The 16,584-nt window shown below is 40.8% G+C and overlaps 2 protein-coding genes across 3 annotated transcripts in view; one reads left to right on the top strand and one right to left on the bottom strand.

Moving 5' to 3' along the window:
• Positions 1-2,305, top strand: part of LOC121533772 (E3 ubiquitin-protein ligase RNF13) — an 81,923-nt gene extending 79,618 nt beyond the window's left edge. Inside the window, exon 10 of the mRNA XM_041840006.1 lies at positions 682-2,305. Coding sequence (XP_041695940.1) covers positions 682-1,046 — 365 coding nt within the window. The 3' untranslated portion in view covers positions 1,047-2,305. The remainder of the gene's footprint in view (positions 1-681) is intronic.
• Positions 2,306-10,689: 8,384 nt separating this feature from the next.
• LOC121533773 (profilin-2) lies at positions 10,690-16,016 on the bottom strand. 2 transcript variants are annotated; one of them, XM_041840007.2, is made up of 3 exons: positions 15,698-16,009; positions 13,237-13,429; positions 10,690-11,068 (listed from the first exon to the last, which is right to left on the bottom strand). In XM_041840007.2, the coding sequence occupies exons 1-3, from the start codon at positions 15,824-15,826 to the stop codon at positions 10,971-10,973; spliced, it is 420 nt and encodes a 139-aa protein (XP_041695941.1). In that variant the 5' UTR covers positions 15,827-16,009; the 3' UTR covers positions 10,690-10,970. The 2 variants fall into 2 exon arrangements, with proteins under 2 accessions (XP_041695941.1, XP_041695942.1); XM_041840008.2 differs by lacking the exon at positions 10,690-11,068 and adding an exon at positions 11,089-11,458 and having other exon boundaries at positions 15,698-16,016.
• Between the last annotated feature and the right edge of the window lie 568 nt (positions 16,017-16,584).

The following is a 16,584-nucleotide window of genomic DNA, read 5'->3' as shown; positions in this document are numbered from 1 at the left end:
AATCTGATTGATTGATTGCTTCTGTGGACAGGTGTCTTTTATACAGGTAACAAACTGAGATTAGGAGCACTCCCTTTGAGTGTGCTCCTAATCTCAGCTCGGTACCTGTATAAAAGACACCTGGGAGCCAGAAGTCTTTCTGATTGAGAGGGGGTCAAATACTTATTTCCCTCATTAAAATGCAAATCAATTTATAACATTTTTGACATGCGTTTTTCTGGATTAATTTTTTGTTATTCTGTCTCTCACTGTTCAAATAAACCTACCATTAAAATTATAGACTGATCATTTCTTTGTCAGTGGGAAAACGTACAAAATCAGCAGGGGATCAAATACTTTTTTCCCTCACTGTAAATGCCATTTTCTTGGTGAAAAGGGCTGGTTTTAAGGCATTAATTCCTGAAATGTCCACAATCCCCTATTTGTAAACATATTAAGCTTAAATCCTAGTATTGTAATACATTAAGTGTTGTAGCCAAACCTAATCAAAATTGTCCACCCTTATATAGTCATGGTACAACATGAATTCAGTAGATGACAAGTACACCCTCAGGATTACCTTGTGTGTTGTACTTTACCTTTGATTTACAACCCTAGTAATCAATATCCATGGAAAAACCCTTCATGCTGCCTATGATTGTGAGTGTAATGACCTTTTCCCTGTCCTCTCCCTCCCTGCAGCTTACCACAACAAGTGCGTGGACCCCTGGCTGACCAAGACCAAGAAGACGTGTCCCGTGTGCAAGCAGAAGGTGGTCCCCTCTGCGGGCGACTCAGACTCCGACTCGGAGGAGGGCGACAGCGAGCCCGATGAGAATGAGGTGTCAGAGAGCACCCCGCTGCTGCGCTCCCTGGCCTCCACCAGCGGCCACTCCTTTGGCACCGTGTCGGGCGCCTCGCGCTCCGAGCCCGATCAGGAGTCATCCGAGTACGAAGACGACCACCTGGACACCAGCGATGACAGCGAGATCACTGTGGAGACTGTCACCGTGGAAACGGTGGTGCAGGAGCCTGGTCCCAACGACCACGACCCGTTCCGCGCCTGATTGGTTGGCCTGAGTTGACAGACAGGTGGCCGGTTCCCCCGCCCCTCTCTCCCACTCACCCTATGGGGCTGCAGAGACTCACGCTGGAGGCGTGGTCGAGAGGATTTGTTTAATTTTTACATCTCCGTTTAATAAAAATCTATTTTATCTCCTTCCAAGTTTAGAATGCAAATCACCATAATTCTCCTTTTGTTGTATTTTTTACCTGATTACTGAAGGGTGGGACAATGTGCAGATAGTGTCTGGATGACAAGATGAGTGTCATCACGTGTTTTGGGCTAACCGGCATCGATTTCACAGGAATGTTGCTGTACAGTAGACTGTACTTTACTCTGGTTTATCAGTATGGGGTGGTTTTCTGCAGACATCCTCCGACTAGGGTTATACTCTATTCACTGTGAGAAAGGGCTCGATGCTGCCGTGTGCACGAGCATGCTTGACACCAACTGTGAAGGAATGCATTGTGTATTTATATAATGTATAGATCACCATAATTAACATCTTAAAACATTGATTATTTTGTAGCCTGTATATCTGTATGCCTCTGTATCAGAAGGTGGGGAAGCAAAACAAAAAAGTGATATTGTATATATTCCTGCTGCATATGCATATAATGATCTAAATCTAAAGTACTATGCAGCAGCCTTTTATAAAATTGATTGAACTGACCTTTTCCATGTGAATATATAAAAACGAGAGGCCATGGGAACTGGGTTTTGCCAATCGCTCTCTACCCTGAGATCCTGGAGCCAGTCGCTCATCTCAGAGTATGATTTTGATGCGACTGATCTGTTACGTTGACCTGCACAGACAAAATTAAGTCAAACCGGTTGTGCATTCAGCCAAAGGAAGAAAAGTTTGCTATGTGTTTGCCCAATGTTATGGGTAACCTCTCTGCAGTCGTGTAATACAAGCAGAGGGGGTGGGGAGAAAAATATTTGTTCAGATAGTACCCGCGTCTACACTGCTACAAGCAGCCTGCTGTAATTTGGCTGCTCTAGACATATCACACACCAATTCCCTGAAATGCATGATGCCATTGGTGGATAGACCTTGCAACATGTATTTGGTTTCACGGCATATTGTAATACTGTAAGTAGGAAGTTCTACAAGTAAAAATTGTTTTTCTAATATGACTTGTAGTGTTCTATGTTGAGTCCTGTTGCCTTTTTATTTGATGTCTTGTAAATATCTTATGCTCACACATGCCTGTATTCAATTTAATTTCACTTCAATAAAGACACTGTTTGTCAAAAGAATGCTGAGGCCTTCCATCCATAAAGAGGTTTGTGATCATGGCACAAAGCTACAGTGATTTAATGAAGTGTGTTCTTCATTATCAATGTTGTACAGAATTTTTATGATTGATCAGAACAAGTAGTGACACTGGATCAGTGAACCATAAACCAGCTATGTTACCGTGCACTGTGGCCAGGACATTGGTTTCAGAAGCCCCATCTCTTTGATCAGACTTATAGGTAACAGGTAGCACGGTAGCCTGGATCTCTCACCATTACATAATGGAGACGATTAATTATTACTTCCATTTTGGTTTGACAATCAGCGCTGTTATTGTGTCCAATTTATGCAGGTTCTAACATGAGAAAAAGCCTGAACCGTGTAATACTTGCCAAGTGTCCTAGACTACACTAATTATGCCATATGCTGTATACAGTGCATTCGGAAAGTATTCAGACCATTCACTTTTTTCACATTGTTACGTTACAGCCTTTTTCTAAAATGTATTAAATTACGATTTTTTCTAAACAATCTACACACAATACCCTGTATTGACAAAGGTTTTTAGAAATATTTGTACATTTAAAAAAAATGTAAAACATACCTTTATTACATAAGTATTCAGACCCTTTGCTATGAGACTCGAAATTGAGCTCCAGTGCATCCTGTTTCCATTGATCATCCTTGAGATGTCTCTACAACTTGGAGTCCACCTGTGGAAAATTCAATTGATTGGACATGATTTGGAAAGGCACACACCTGTCTATATAAAGGTCCCACAGTTGACAGTGCATGTCAGAGCAAAAACCAAGCCATGAGGTCGAAGGTATTGTCCGTAGAGCTCCGAGACAGGATTGTGTCGAGGCACAGATCTGGGGAAGGGTACCAAAAAATGTATGCAGCATTGAAAAATCCGAAGAACACAGTTGCCTCTAACATTCTAAAATGGAAAAGGTTTGGAACCACCAAGACTCTTCCTAGAGCTGGCCGCCCGGCCAAACAGAGCAATCAGGGGAGAAGGGCCTTGGTCAGGGAGGTGACCAAGAACCTGATTGTCACTCTGACAGAGCTCCAGAGTTCCACTGTGGAGATGGGAGAACCTTCCAGAAAGACAACCATCTCAGCAGCTCTCCACCAATCAGGCCTTTATGGTAGAGTGGCCAGACAGCCACTCCTCAGTAAAAGGCACATGACAGCCCGCTTGGAGTTTGCCAAAAGGCACCTAAAGGACTCTCAGACCATGAGAAAAAATATTATCTGGTCTGATGAAACCAAGATTGAACTCTTTGGTCTGAATGCCAAGTGTCACATCTGGAGGAAACATGGCACCATCCCTACGGTGAAGCATGGTGGTGGCAGCATGATGCTATGTGGATGTTTTCAGCGGCAGGGACTGGGAGACTAGTCAGGATCGAGGGAAAGATGAACGGAGCAAAGTATAGAAAAATCCTTGATGAAAACCTGCTCCAGAGTGCTCAGGACCTCAGACTGGGGCGAAGGTTCACCTTCCAACAGGACAACGACCCTAAGCACACAGCCAAGACAACGCAGGAGTGGCTTCGGGACAAGTCTCTGAATGTCCTTGAGTGGCCCAGCCAGAGCCCGGACTTGAACCCGATCGAACATCTCTGGAAAGACCTGAAAATAGCTGTGCAGCAACGCTCCCCATCCAACCTGACAGAGCTTGCGAGGATCTGCAGAGAAGAATGGGACAAACTCTCCAAATACAGGTGTGCCAAGCTTGTAGCGTCATACCCAAGAAGACTTGAGGCTGTAATCGCTACCAAAGGTGCTTCAACAAACTACTGAGTAAAGGGTCTGAATACGTATGTTTTTACTGTTGTTTTTTATTTTTAATACATTTGCAAAAAAATCAAAAAACCTGTTTTTGCTTTGTCATTATGGGGTATTGTGTGTAGATTGAACAATTACATCAATTTTAGAATAAGGCTGTAATGTAACAAAATGTGGATGTGGAAAAAGTCAAGGGGTCTGAATACTTTCTGAATGCACAGTATACCCTAGCTGATTTCATTAAAACACATAGGGTGTGTCTATATATGGAAAAATACACGTTTTAAAATTTGATTGGTCGAAAGAAAAGACTACTCTTGGTCAACCAATAATTTTTTTGTCAGGGACAGCCCTAGTAGAAATGCAGGAAATGAACTTCAGATGCCCCAAAAAATTGAGGGAGAACCCCCAGACCAGCCGCCAGGTGATGTCCCCCCCCTTCTAAAACCAAAGTTGCGCCCCTGGTAATGATCATGCTGTTTAATCAGCTTCTTGATATGCCACACCTGTCAGGTGGCTGGATTATCTTGGCAAGGAAAAAATGCTCACTAACAGGGATGTAAACAAATTTGTGCAAAACCTTTTAGAGAAATAAGATTGTTGTGCATATGGAACATTTCTGGGATCTTCTATTTCAGCTCATAAGCATGGGACCAACACTTCACATGTTGCGTTTTTATTTTTGTTCAGTATAATTGAAATTGATTTTAGGGAAAGCTTCCCCTAGAGTTATGGACGCACCACCTATGCTTGCACATTAAAAACATAACCTCCATTTGCTATTCGAGTGCAGGCTACGGATGACATGTTTTTTTTTGTGGGCCATTCTAAAATAATTCCACACATATATTAGTATGCTATATGTAAAAGAACAGATTCAATTAAGAATAGTCTGATGGGTGAGAATATTATCAAGTGCTTATCAAATTGTGAATGAGAGACTGATTAAGTGTGTGCAGACTCCGCAAGAAACTCATGCCTTTCATGCGACTTCTTTCAAATCATTATTAGAGTCGCATCATGCAGCCTTAGAATGTATTAAAAATCTAAACATGTAGCCTAACCTTTATATCACAACTAAAGTTGCATAAATAACTAAATTAAGCATTTAGGAGGACCTGTTTCTTTGTTAACCGCTCAACACAGAATAGCCAGTCCCTTGGACATCGTTTGGGGTAAATATCCTTTCTATTTTATTCAGCTATGTTCAATTGTAGGCCTATTTTTCATACTATAAAACAATATAAAATGCCATGGAATTCTAAGCAAATCTTGTCTGCTAAATGAACTAGTGTAGCCCACAGCCATATGGCATATCCCGCCAGCTCAGGGCCTAACATATGGACAACTCAGAATATGCTATTCTGTTCTTCTGAAATAGGCTACATTATTTTCATATAATGTTTATTTACACCTGTCTAAATAATGGATTTATTGTGATGGTGTAGACTATATTAAATGGGTTTATTAGACTTTTCAAAATATAGATGTTCCGAAGGTCCGCATCAATGACTTGTACGCTATGCTTGGAAGCCAGGAGATGCTAAATGTGTTTGTTAATTAACGGTCAATTGCAGTGAGACCAGCAGTTATTTGCATGACAATCACCAGCTGACAATTTAATGACCGCCACAGCCCTATCAGCACCTCAGGAGTAAATGTCAGTTGGCTTTTCATAGCCAAGCATTCAGAGGTCGAAACAGCAGGTGCGGTAGAGAGCGAGTGAGAGATAAAGGGTCGAAACAGCAGGTCCAGGATAACACATGGGGATAGTGTGTTGATATCCCTAATATTCAATGAACATGAGCATAAATGTTTTTTGTTCAGATTTAAATTGATTAAACACAAAAACTACAGTTACGCATATTGTGCATCTAGCCATGGTGCCTTTACCAAGATTAGAAACCTCTGTACTCTCTCCAAGACGTTTGGAGTGGACAGGTAGTCATTGATGCAGAGAGAGAGGAATAAGATCAGGGTTGAGGGGTATCAGGGATAGAAGATTTACAAGTGGTGGATAAAAATGGTAACAAATGAGGGACAAAATGACTATTGGGTGACTACTCATGCACTTTTGGGTGGGGGCATTGTCATATTGTCTTTCTTTCATCCAGGTGATCCGTTTTTTTGGTCCACCACCTGTACCTTTTTAATACACAGTAGAGAGGGAGATTTGAAACGGTCTTCAGATAAGCTATAGGAAGACAAGTTGAACTAATTAACAAGAATAGCAGTACAGCAAATGTGAATCAGCTTTCAGATAATTAATTGAAAGTTGTGTGTGTTATGGTCTTTGTTGCATGGCTTCTTATCCACAGAGGGCCAGTGTGGGTGCAGGTTTTTGTTCTAACCAAGCAATAACACACCTGATTCAACTAATCATGTCTTGACTGAAGTCTGATTAGTTGAATCAGGTGTGTACTGGATGGCAAGAACAAAAGCCTAAATCCACATTGATCTCTGTGGATACGATTGGACACCCCCCTGTTACAAGTGTTACTGAATAGCAATGATCCGTTTATTTTAACTTTAGGGGAGATTAATCTAATCAAATGTTACAAAATAAATGTCAGTTTGTAAATTTTTATAATTTGGAAATGAAAATTGATTATTTAAGAGGTGAGCTTATTTGGAACACCCATGGGCTTAAAGGATACAACAGTACCCATTAAACCCAGTCCGGACTTTTCACATTTTATCAAATTTGTCTTAACACGTAAGTAAAGTCATAAAACTTTGAGAGATTAATCTGTAATTTTATATCCACTTTTTCTAGGGCAGTATATGTTAGTTCGTTCGACGTTGTGGGATTTTTATGCGTCTGTATAATGAATTATGCAAGAAATGCCGGTGGAAACACCTATATATGCAAATATTGATACAAAAACCATCATATTGAAGTAACTTCGAATCACGCGATTATATGGTGTGTGGTCCTCCCACTATGCCTCAGGAAACCATGCATTTTATTAGTCTACAGATGAAATAAGTTATAATTTACTTCACAGGATGGTGAAAGTGCACAGTGATCTTGATGCTCCTTTCCAATAAATATCGAGGGTCTGATTCGGGTGACATGATCAATGCTTTACTGCCGTTTGACAAATACAAATATTCTCACTTATCCATAATAATCTCATGTAGCCTACCCGCACAGTATCTGTGAGCTGTTGGCTAGAGCGTACATGCCAAGACCAGAGTAGGCATATTTGCTATTCAACCCAACAGTTTGTGACAAAACTAACGGTAGATTTAAAAATGCGATGGAAACATTTAACTTGATTTTCATTCGGTACATGAAAACTTAAGCGAAAAAGTACATAGTCTGCACTACGTCATCACTCACTGATTGTTATCTGCAACAAATCAGCTTGGTGGAAACACCACTGGTGGGAAAATGTGCATATTTTCTTTAGGTAGATTTGAGAATATTCGCAGTAAAATATAAAATCGCCAATAGGATGGAAACATGGCTATAGTTGAAGACTTCATATAAGTGCTTTGAAATAGCTTAGGAACTGTGCACACTTTGGGAGGCGTGTGGCCACTTGGACAAACCAGTCAGTGCTCTCATTGAAACCCTTGTAATTTTTTTCGTCTTATGTTACTGAATGTATCCAGAGTATTTTCTACCTTCGTGGTCAACAAATGCGGCGAAAAGTACAGTAAATGTAAAATGCACAAAATCAGTGTTTGGATTCAGTCGTGTCAGTTGAATTGTTGTGTACCCACTCACCTTTGGTCTAATCATTTTCCCATTAGCTCCAAACTGTTCCCTTTCAATCGCTACCATGGTTATGCATATGCTTTTCATATTTCTTCTGTAAAACTAGAGGCCAACCGATAGGTTAGTCAGATGTATTTTTGGGGGACAAAAACGTACCGATATAGCTGCCAATATACTGTTTTAATCAGGAAATAAAAACACTTTCCCACACTGAATTCTCATAAAATTGCCATCCAAAAGAGCAATTGTCCAATAACTATACTTAAAATGTTGATTTCATACATTGTGACAATGACATGAGAATGGCAGCAAGCATTCAGATAAGCATGAGATTCCCTTCCACCCCCATCCTATTTATTGAATACCGGTGGAATTGTCAGCCAATACCGATATAGCGGTAAAAAGCCAATATCGGTTGATATCGGTCGGGCTCTACAAGAAACAGTTTAAATTTAGCCCTATCCATATAGGCCAATTCCCACAAGTGTAAAGGAACACTGAAGCAATTAAATCACTTTCCAGTTGTTGCAGTGATACTCTTAATTCCCCGAGTTCGGTTACTTCTACAGAAACCAAGACATTAACTAAATGCATTTACCATCAGGTTACGTCTTGAAATATCAAGTCTACTACAAAGAAAAACAGTGATAATATATTGGGACCCTTCTATACATGGTGAAGGGATGAAGAGGCACCTACCCTGAATTAGGCCGGGATACAATCCGACCACAGGTTGTGAAGTGTCTTAAAGAAAAATGTTCCCGCTTTCACAGTAAACGCTGCTTGTTGGCTCAATCGGAAATTTCCTTTAGAAGCTGTATTGTCGACAATTGAATCCCGGCCTGTGTCTAGTATAACACCTATGTTTAATGATTGTGAATTGTTGCTTCCCCAATTCTATGCTGATACAAAAGATTCAGACCTAAGCCAAATGTTTCAGTCCCATCTAGCCCAGTGGTTTTCAAACCTCTCCTTGGGGACCCCCAGCCAGTCCATGTGTTTGAACTATTTGAGCTAGCACACCAGATTCAACTTGTCAACTAATTACCAAGCCCTTGATTAGGTGATCAAGTTAAGGGCTACAGCAACATTTTGAAACTTTTGGGGGTCCCCGAGGAGAGGTTTGAAAGCCACTGATCTAGCCAATAAACACCCACTGTCAAGGAAATGCACATTTTAGTAGCTACATACCATCAGGCCGTGGGGGTTCCCAGGCCTAATTTTGCCACACTGACTAGGCCAACATCCTTGCACCTTTCTACAAAAGGAACATTTCCACCATGTTTACCTGCAACATACCTTTAAAGATTAACAAAGAGCATCCCAGTTGAACTATTTATCTCCAGGCCAGGATAGTAGGAGAACCTCCTGACCTATTCCAGTTTAATAAAAACTCTGGCTCAGAAACAATTTCCTACAAAGCAGAGTACATTTCAACTTGAAAAGCAAGAAAGCACACACAACCGATCTGGTTGGAATAAATTTATTTGATCGGTCTGTAAACAAGGTGATAAATCAATTTATGGCATTTCTTGGTTTATGCATATGAAATCAGATGTGTTAGAGACTATCCCAGGTGTAAGAAAGAGGTGTAGGGGAAAAAACAAAAATGAGCAAATAAGATTTTACTTAGTACACATATCCCACAAGGCCTGAACATTGGAGCAGATGCTAAAACATCCCTAAAAAGAAGTGCCAATGAAATGACCCCTTACTGAGCAGCAGTTAAAATCCAGATCTCTACATTATGGCACAGATACCCATGTTTTTTATTTTAGGTTTCCACAAGACAACCAAAGTGTTCTTATTCCAACCAATCCCATCTCCCATTAAATTGAGTGTCATTTCTACTGTAAGTTATTTTCAATTGGAGATTACATCAAGTACCGGGCTTGAACAGTTTGATACCACATCTTAGTTGATGACTAGAGAACAAGGCAATTTATTCCACAGTTTTGTTTCTTTACACAGCATGGGTTTACAAATGCAGTAATTCATTTCTTTTATTTATATAAAAAAAAAAAAAAAAAAAAAAAACACCACTACCCCCCCCCCCCCCCCCCCCACCCCCCGCAGCTTTATCTGGTGTCATGTGATAGTGTGGTTTTATAGTAGTATTGTTTTGCCTTCAGCAGAAAGATGAGGCTAGCAGTCATCCTTCACAATGATTTAGCTAGAGCAACTGTATAAAACACCCAAGCTGCAACAAAAGTTGGTCCTATGAAAAATTCTAACTGGACACACTCCAGATCGTTATGCAGGGATATCTACTGTCCAAAATGGCAGTCTTAAAAATAAAAAATATATTACAGGAGCTGGCAAACAATAGTTTAAGTGCCTGAGCCATTGCAACGATGGAATGTCCATGATGGGGTTCATGTAGTCATGAAGAGGGCGTGGGAGGAGATTCTACCTGCATCAATACTGATTTTTCCATTTGATTCAATCAATACCAAAACAGATAGGGGGCCCCCCTCCCCCTCCCTTAAAACCCCCATCTGGGAGAGGGGCTACGGAGGACTTTAAGGTGTAGTGGTTGAAGGAGTATGCCTCCTGAGTACTGATGGAGTGTCACCTCCTATGAACAAACAGGATGGGAAAGAGGGAGGGAAGGAGGAACGGACATTTGGCAGGAGTTACGGGGCACGTGAGAGACGGAACGACAGTATTTCAGTAGGCTCAAAGATATGCATGCAGTTTCCCCTCCCAGACATGCTCTAGAAAAGGAAGACAATATGAGCTTGATTACCGCTCAAGTGCTCCAAAAGGCATCAGCTGCTCAACGGTCTGAACTACCAGGCACCATCATATGAAATCTCAGTTTAATTTAGGTTTCCTTCACTTTAGAGTTTTCACTGAGAATTGGCTAGAATGGTGCAGGTCTTTATAAGTACAGATTTGTCACAATGTCCTGTTAACAACATGCTCATCTTTAACTATGGTGCAACAGTAGTGCTAGAATGGGATAGAGTACACAGTGTGAATGCATAAAGATGACTGGAAAGGACAAGAGAAAAGGGGATAAAAAAAAAAAAATGGAACAAAAAAATGGGAGGGGGCAGAGGGGGGAGGGAGAAGAAAAAAAAGCAACTACCAACTGGAAGTACTGTGAAACGCAAGAGGGTGGTAAGGGTGAGCTGCTAGGTGGCTGGGCAGAGGCTGCTTTAGTATCCAGACTTCCTCAGGTAGTCAGCCATTGTATACGCTTTCTTGTTGAGCTGCCCTCCATGGACACCTTCCTTTCCCATGACTAAAACCAATGCTGGAGTACACAAGAAAAAAAACAAGAACAGAAATGAACAGACATGGTGGGGGGGGGGGGTAAGAAACCACTTTTCCCCGCTAAACATGGGGCTACATTGTTGACGTCAGGGTCTTAACCATGTGACCCTGCAGTGCCAATAACGCTTCCAGGACTAATTGTAATTTTAAATAGGACTGCTTGAAGGGAAATCTTAAAAGCAATTTCTCTTTTCTTTTTAAAGTTTTTTTGTGTGTGTTTTTCCCTTTAGTTCTCTCCTCAACTACTACACTTAGGCCAAGTCGAGACGAAACTAGAACCCTGAATCCCTTAAGTATTTTGCCATTGAGTATGCCTTCTTATTCAATCCGCCTCCATGGACCCCTTCTTTGCCCAATACAAGAACCAAGACTGAAAGAAAAGAGACAGAAGGGAAATTGAGAAAATGTGAAGTTAGATCATTTAATGTTAAAGAAATTGTCAAATCGAAACGAGAAGGTAACAGGGCGGGTTAGTATGAAGGAAGACATAGGAAGCTCACCAGAGGCCCCACCCATGGCCAATATGCAAGCATTCATTTTCTTATTATGGCTGCTGCCCTTGGACTGGGAGAAAGCTGTCACTAAAATTATGCAATAGTGCTGATGATTCAAGAAAGCCCATTAGCCTACAGTAAAATAGGCAAACCCCCATCTATCCTACTCTTCTGAAATAAGAGGAGGAATGTCTGAATCGTCCCCTTATGTTAACAAAGCCCATAAATTGCTTTTTTACACTCTGAAGCTATGACAACCGCACCAATTGCTCCATTCTAAAATGGTGTAAAAGGTGGCAATGACAAGTTCTGTAAATCAGAAACAAAACATTGGTCTAAGCCTACCCTTTACTTTATCCACTACTTAGCTATAGGAGCCTACATGACATGCCAGCAGCAGGGAGGAATAGGAAAGTGAATGCTTCACTCACTACCACCAACACTAATGCAGTACACATGCAGAGTCGGCATGCTTGTAGTACCTCTCCTCAATACATATGAACAGCAGCAAAATCCTATCAGAGAGGAAATGCCTAAATTGGCAGGGACTACGCTTAACATGTGATGGGGAATAACCTGAAATTGACACTTAAGAGTTGCTGTGAGGGGAAAAGTGCATCAATTACAGAGGGATAGGCATGCAATTCAAGGTGGATTCGATTAGGAGGAAGACCAGAAGAGTGAACCCAGAAAAGGTTGCCCAGCTTGCCCTGTGACAGAAATCCTCCCACCTGTGTATTGCAAGTAGGAGTGTCATGGACTTAAAGCTGCTAGGGACGTAGGAGAATAGGGACCATAAAGGCAAAATGAACATTGGCACAACTCACAGGCATCTTGTCTTTCAAATGGCAGGGCATCTCCCCTTCAATTGGGTGGCCCAACAAGATTTTGGTGGATCATTTGGCTGGCTAGCAGTTGTTCAAATATTGTCCCTGAATCAGATCTGATGCAAAACGAACACCTCTTCTTTAAAACATTGGTATTGGTACTTGATTGGCTTCAACCTGAAAAATACTTGAAATTGAACTTTGAAGTCCATTATACTGAACCCTCTTTTCCCATACATAATAGTTGAGATAATAAAATCATTGAGGTTCTGTCTGTGCTTAAAAGGAAAATTACATTCAAAAAACATTTTGATACATGTTTCATTAGTCCACTGTTTGGAATGTCAGTAATCAAGTTTAGGATACAGAACTTTCAAAATACAGAGAGTGTCAATCTGCATTTTCAAAGTTCTACATCTTACACTTGATTGCTGACATGCAAAACATTTAGGACCGTATCAACAGTGGACTAATGAAACAAATACCAAAAAGGCATTTGAGTGGAATAACATAACTACATCAATCTATCAATTAGATTACAATAAACTTTTCAATTGTATTATATCCCTTTGTACTATTTTAAAACCCCCATCTAGGGACTGATGCTGCAAATTAGCATAAGCTAACGCATGACGGTGCAATGCATTTGTTGATATAATGTGTCAGATTTAATTGTATCTGTCCCTTAACAAATAAATAATATATTGAGGAAAGGTGAATACCAGTATATTGTACATGCACAGCAAACTATAATTACAACCAAACCTCTGCACTACATATAGCCTTAAATGTTTGAGTGAGCAGTGAAGAAATGGGACAGACATTACCTTTGCCGGCTTTGCCTATGGAAACGTTGTATGTGGGCTCTCCTCCTTGACTCTTTGTCCTGATGTCCATTGTCCAGTCCCCATCAGAGTGGAGGCTGTCTCTGATGACGGAGCACTTCTTTTGGCCTAGGGTCAGCCCGCCGCAGAAGAAAGCTTCTCGGTCCTTTCCTACTATGACGTCGATTTCTTCAACCTACGGATGAGATTGAGGGACAAATGTCAAGCATGTGAAGTTTGAAAGTCATTCAATTTCATATGCATAAAAATTACATTTGTCATTACACTACTTATAACATAATAGAAAATGTGACAGCTTGATTCTTCTCTCCAACACTCTCCAATGTCTAAAACAGCAAGACTCAAAGATGTATGAAAATTCAAAAAACTTCAGAGGGAGCATTATTTGGCAGTCAGAATTATTTTTAAATAAATGGGGGGAAAATGTAATCACTGTTGGGGTAACTAGGCAATTTAAGAAGTATTGCAGTTCACATTTGTCCTACCAGGCAGAAAGGAACAAACGCTGAAAAATAGTTTAGGGTACTGTGTGATATAGAGATTAAGTATAACCCATCTCGGCTTTCATAAGCCAGTGTCCACATTCAACTCTATAGACCATTGATTGCACCCTTTAAACTCATGTGTTCAGTGTACAAATTAAATATGATCCAATATTCCGTTCAATTTGGTTTTTGCAATACATAGGCATTGCTTGGCTGTCATGGTCAGGAGCTGATGCCTAGCTAGTCAGATTTCGTATAAAATAAGGTTCATGCCCATACAATTATTCAATGAAAGCAGACTGGTTTATTCTCAGGTTCCAAATTAAAATGATTGAGAACAAAAAGGCATGGCCCTCATACAGAAATTGCACAATCATACAACAGTCCCTTTCCTTTCGAAAAAAAAAGACAAATGTGGCCAGCTAGCCAGCTATGCCATAACGCCTTGGCAAAGCTAGAAGCTGGCCTCCTCGTGGAAGTCTCTAGAACGCTAACGTTAGAGGCTAGTTCAAGCCAGAGTAAGGCTGTCCATAAAGGCAATACAGCAGGACAACTGACTTCACAGCTTGCCTACAACCTGTAACATTTGACTATAAGCCTAGCAGAGTAACTGCCAATTTATTCATGTCACAGCTATGAGAATGTGCCCAGAAATTGGTAACAAACAGCTAATGGTTAGATGTTTAACCCTAGCTTAGCAAAACCAAAGTAGCTAGCTAGAATACTGACAAGGAAGCATCTGACTGAAATAACCTCCAATGTTCGCACGGCCATTATGATACTGGGATCACTATTTAATCAGATTATGAATAATATCCTGTCGCAGTCCCACACTAGAAAGATAGTTAGCTAAAACATGCGTGTTTGTTATCGCGCTAACATGTAGCCAACTACGCGCCTGATGCAAACACTATCGAATAATTGTTCTGCACGCGCATGAATTGACACGCTTTAAACTGGTTTTGACAACACAAGCAACCCTAGCTAAATAGTTGATTTCGATGCTTGCTTGCTAGCTAACAAAATGGAGGTCCCACGAATGACTAGACTGATGCAATATGTAAAATAAACCTGCAGGCCAATTGGATGGTATACTATTGTACAACCAATTTGACTCGAGCTGGTGCATCCAATTCAGGTTCACATGCGATTAAATTGCGTAGACAGGAGAGGAAAAAAAGAATAAATGCAGAGTGGAGGCGCCATCTTGGGAAATCAAAAGGTGCGGGAGCGAGGACTTGATTCACAAATGTATCTGCGAATACCGCGGAGTGTACAAAGCAAATTGTGCATGTAACATATGCATGCAGCGTAATGAGCCACCAATTTTGGTTAATGACAGGCCTGATTTATGCCATTTTTCGCTCACGTCACCCCTCCCAACGCCCGCATTGCCGGCTAGACATAACGGTAAACGCTACATGTCGGGAAACCGGTCTCCATTTAACTTTCCCATATGCGGTATCAAGTTTCTGAAAGCACGGTTTTAATGTTTCATTTGCAAGTTCTAGTTGATGCCAGATAGTTATCAACACATTAGCCAGGCTAACTAAACGTGTTAGCCAGAAGCGGACTAACTGTTACCTCCTACACTTTCATGTTGAACAGTCAATGTTTAACAAACTCAAAAGGAACGCTTTAGACGTAGCGTAACACCATGACATCTTGAACTTGAATGTAGTTGTGGTTCTGAGCCTATGCACTTACATTTCAAATAAACATGTGCTAAAGTCTATAGCTGTACCGGAGAACACCGAATACCATGTGTGCTAACTAGCTCGCTAGTTTAGCCAACACTCAATGCCTGCCTTGAGCCTAACGTTACCTTATCATTCCATTCCGTCTAGGGCTTCCCCATTAGGCAAGGCCTTATTCCCATATTAAATTAACTAACAGCCTAAAATACCGGCATTTCCCTGTGTTTGTAGATAAGACTAATTATTTGATTATGTCCTTACCGTTATGTTAACAAATGTACCACCGGGAAACGATGCCCAGACATATTTGGCGTCCGTGTACCCAACAATGGCGGAGTCCTGGCAGCTTCCATCCGCCATCAGGTTATCCACGTAGCCTTGCCAGGACATACTTGCGTATTAGTTCAAATATGGAAAATCTTTAAAAATATATATTTGACGGGTACTCTCGAGCAACACCGAGGTTTCTGTAAGCTGTATTTTCGGTAATTCTGGGATCTCCGACAATTCCCCAGTTTCGTCACGACCCCGCTTTCTTCTGGGAATGGGCAGAGAAGAGAAGCCACTGCAATCCGGCAGCGCTGGGTGTAGTCCTTAAATAAATCACTCCGCGCAGTCGTTGTTAGGTTGAACTTCATAGCAAATCGTAGGTTGTCGCGGATGAATAAAATGGGTGTTACAGATCCAAAGAATGATTTGTACAGTGACCGTGTCTATTTTACGAACTTGTCAATATGCTGCTAACTACCATCGTTTGCATCTTATGTGATATTTTGCACAAGCAGTATGTTTCCGAATCGGTTAATGTTAGATTTATTTTGTCATATGACGTGTGCATAAATAGTCCTTATTTTCCCGCCACGATGTCATTTTACCCTATGAATCAAAGCTACGAAGTATCAGTCATTGGACATTCTCTTCAATTGTGGATATCATCATCGCTCACCATCATCAGATTCAAGTGCAATAATTTGTTAGACTTCTATTTATTGAAAGCATGCAAGAGGCACATTTTATTTTTGTGTTAGATTATATTCGTTCAGTTTAGAATGTTACTTATTTTACAACAAACAAGTCTGAGATCTTAATGACAGTTAAGAGAAACAAAACTAGCATATTTAGCACCACTTTGATTTTAAATTGTCAGT

The sequence above is a fragment of the Coregonus clupeaformis genome, chromosome 20 (assembly GCF_020615455.1).
Source record: "Coregonus clupeaformis isolate EN_2021a chromosome 20, ASM2061545v1, whole genome shotgun sequence".
Classification (NCBI taxonomy): Eukaryota; Metazoa; Chordata; class Actinopteri; order Salmoniformes; family Salmonidae; genus Coregonus; species Coregonus clupeaformis.
This window is presented reverse-complemented; position numbering and strand designations above follow the sequence as displayed.

Excerpts from the sequence above, each read along its gene's own strand:
- LOC121533773 (XM_041840008.2), bottom strand. The coding sequence starts at position 15,826 with ATGTCCTGGCAAGGCTACGTGGATAACCTGATGGCGGATGGAAGCTGC. Across the intron at positions 13,430-15,697 it reads GTACATTTGTTAACATAACG|GTTGAAGAAATCGACGTCAT; the intron begins GTAAGGACATAA and ends TCTCATCCGTAG. Across the intron at positions 11,459-13,236 it reads CATAGGCAAAGCCGGCAAAG|TCTTGGTTCTTGTATTGGGC; the intron begins GTAATGTCTGTC and ends CTTTTCTTTCAG.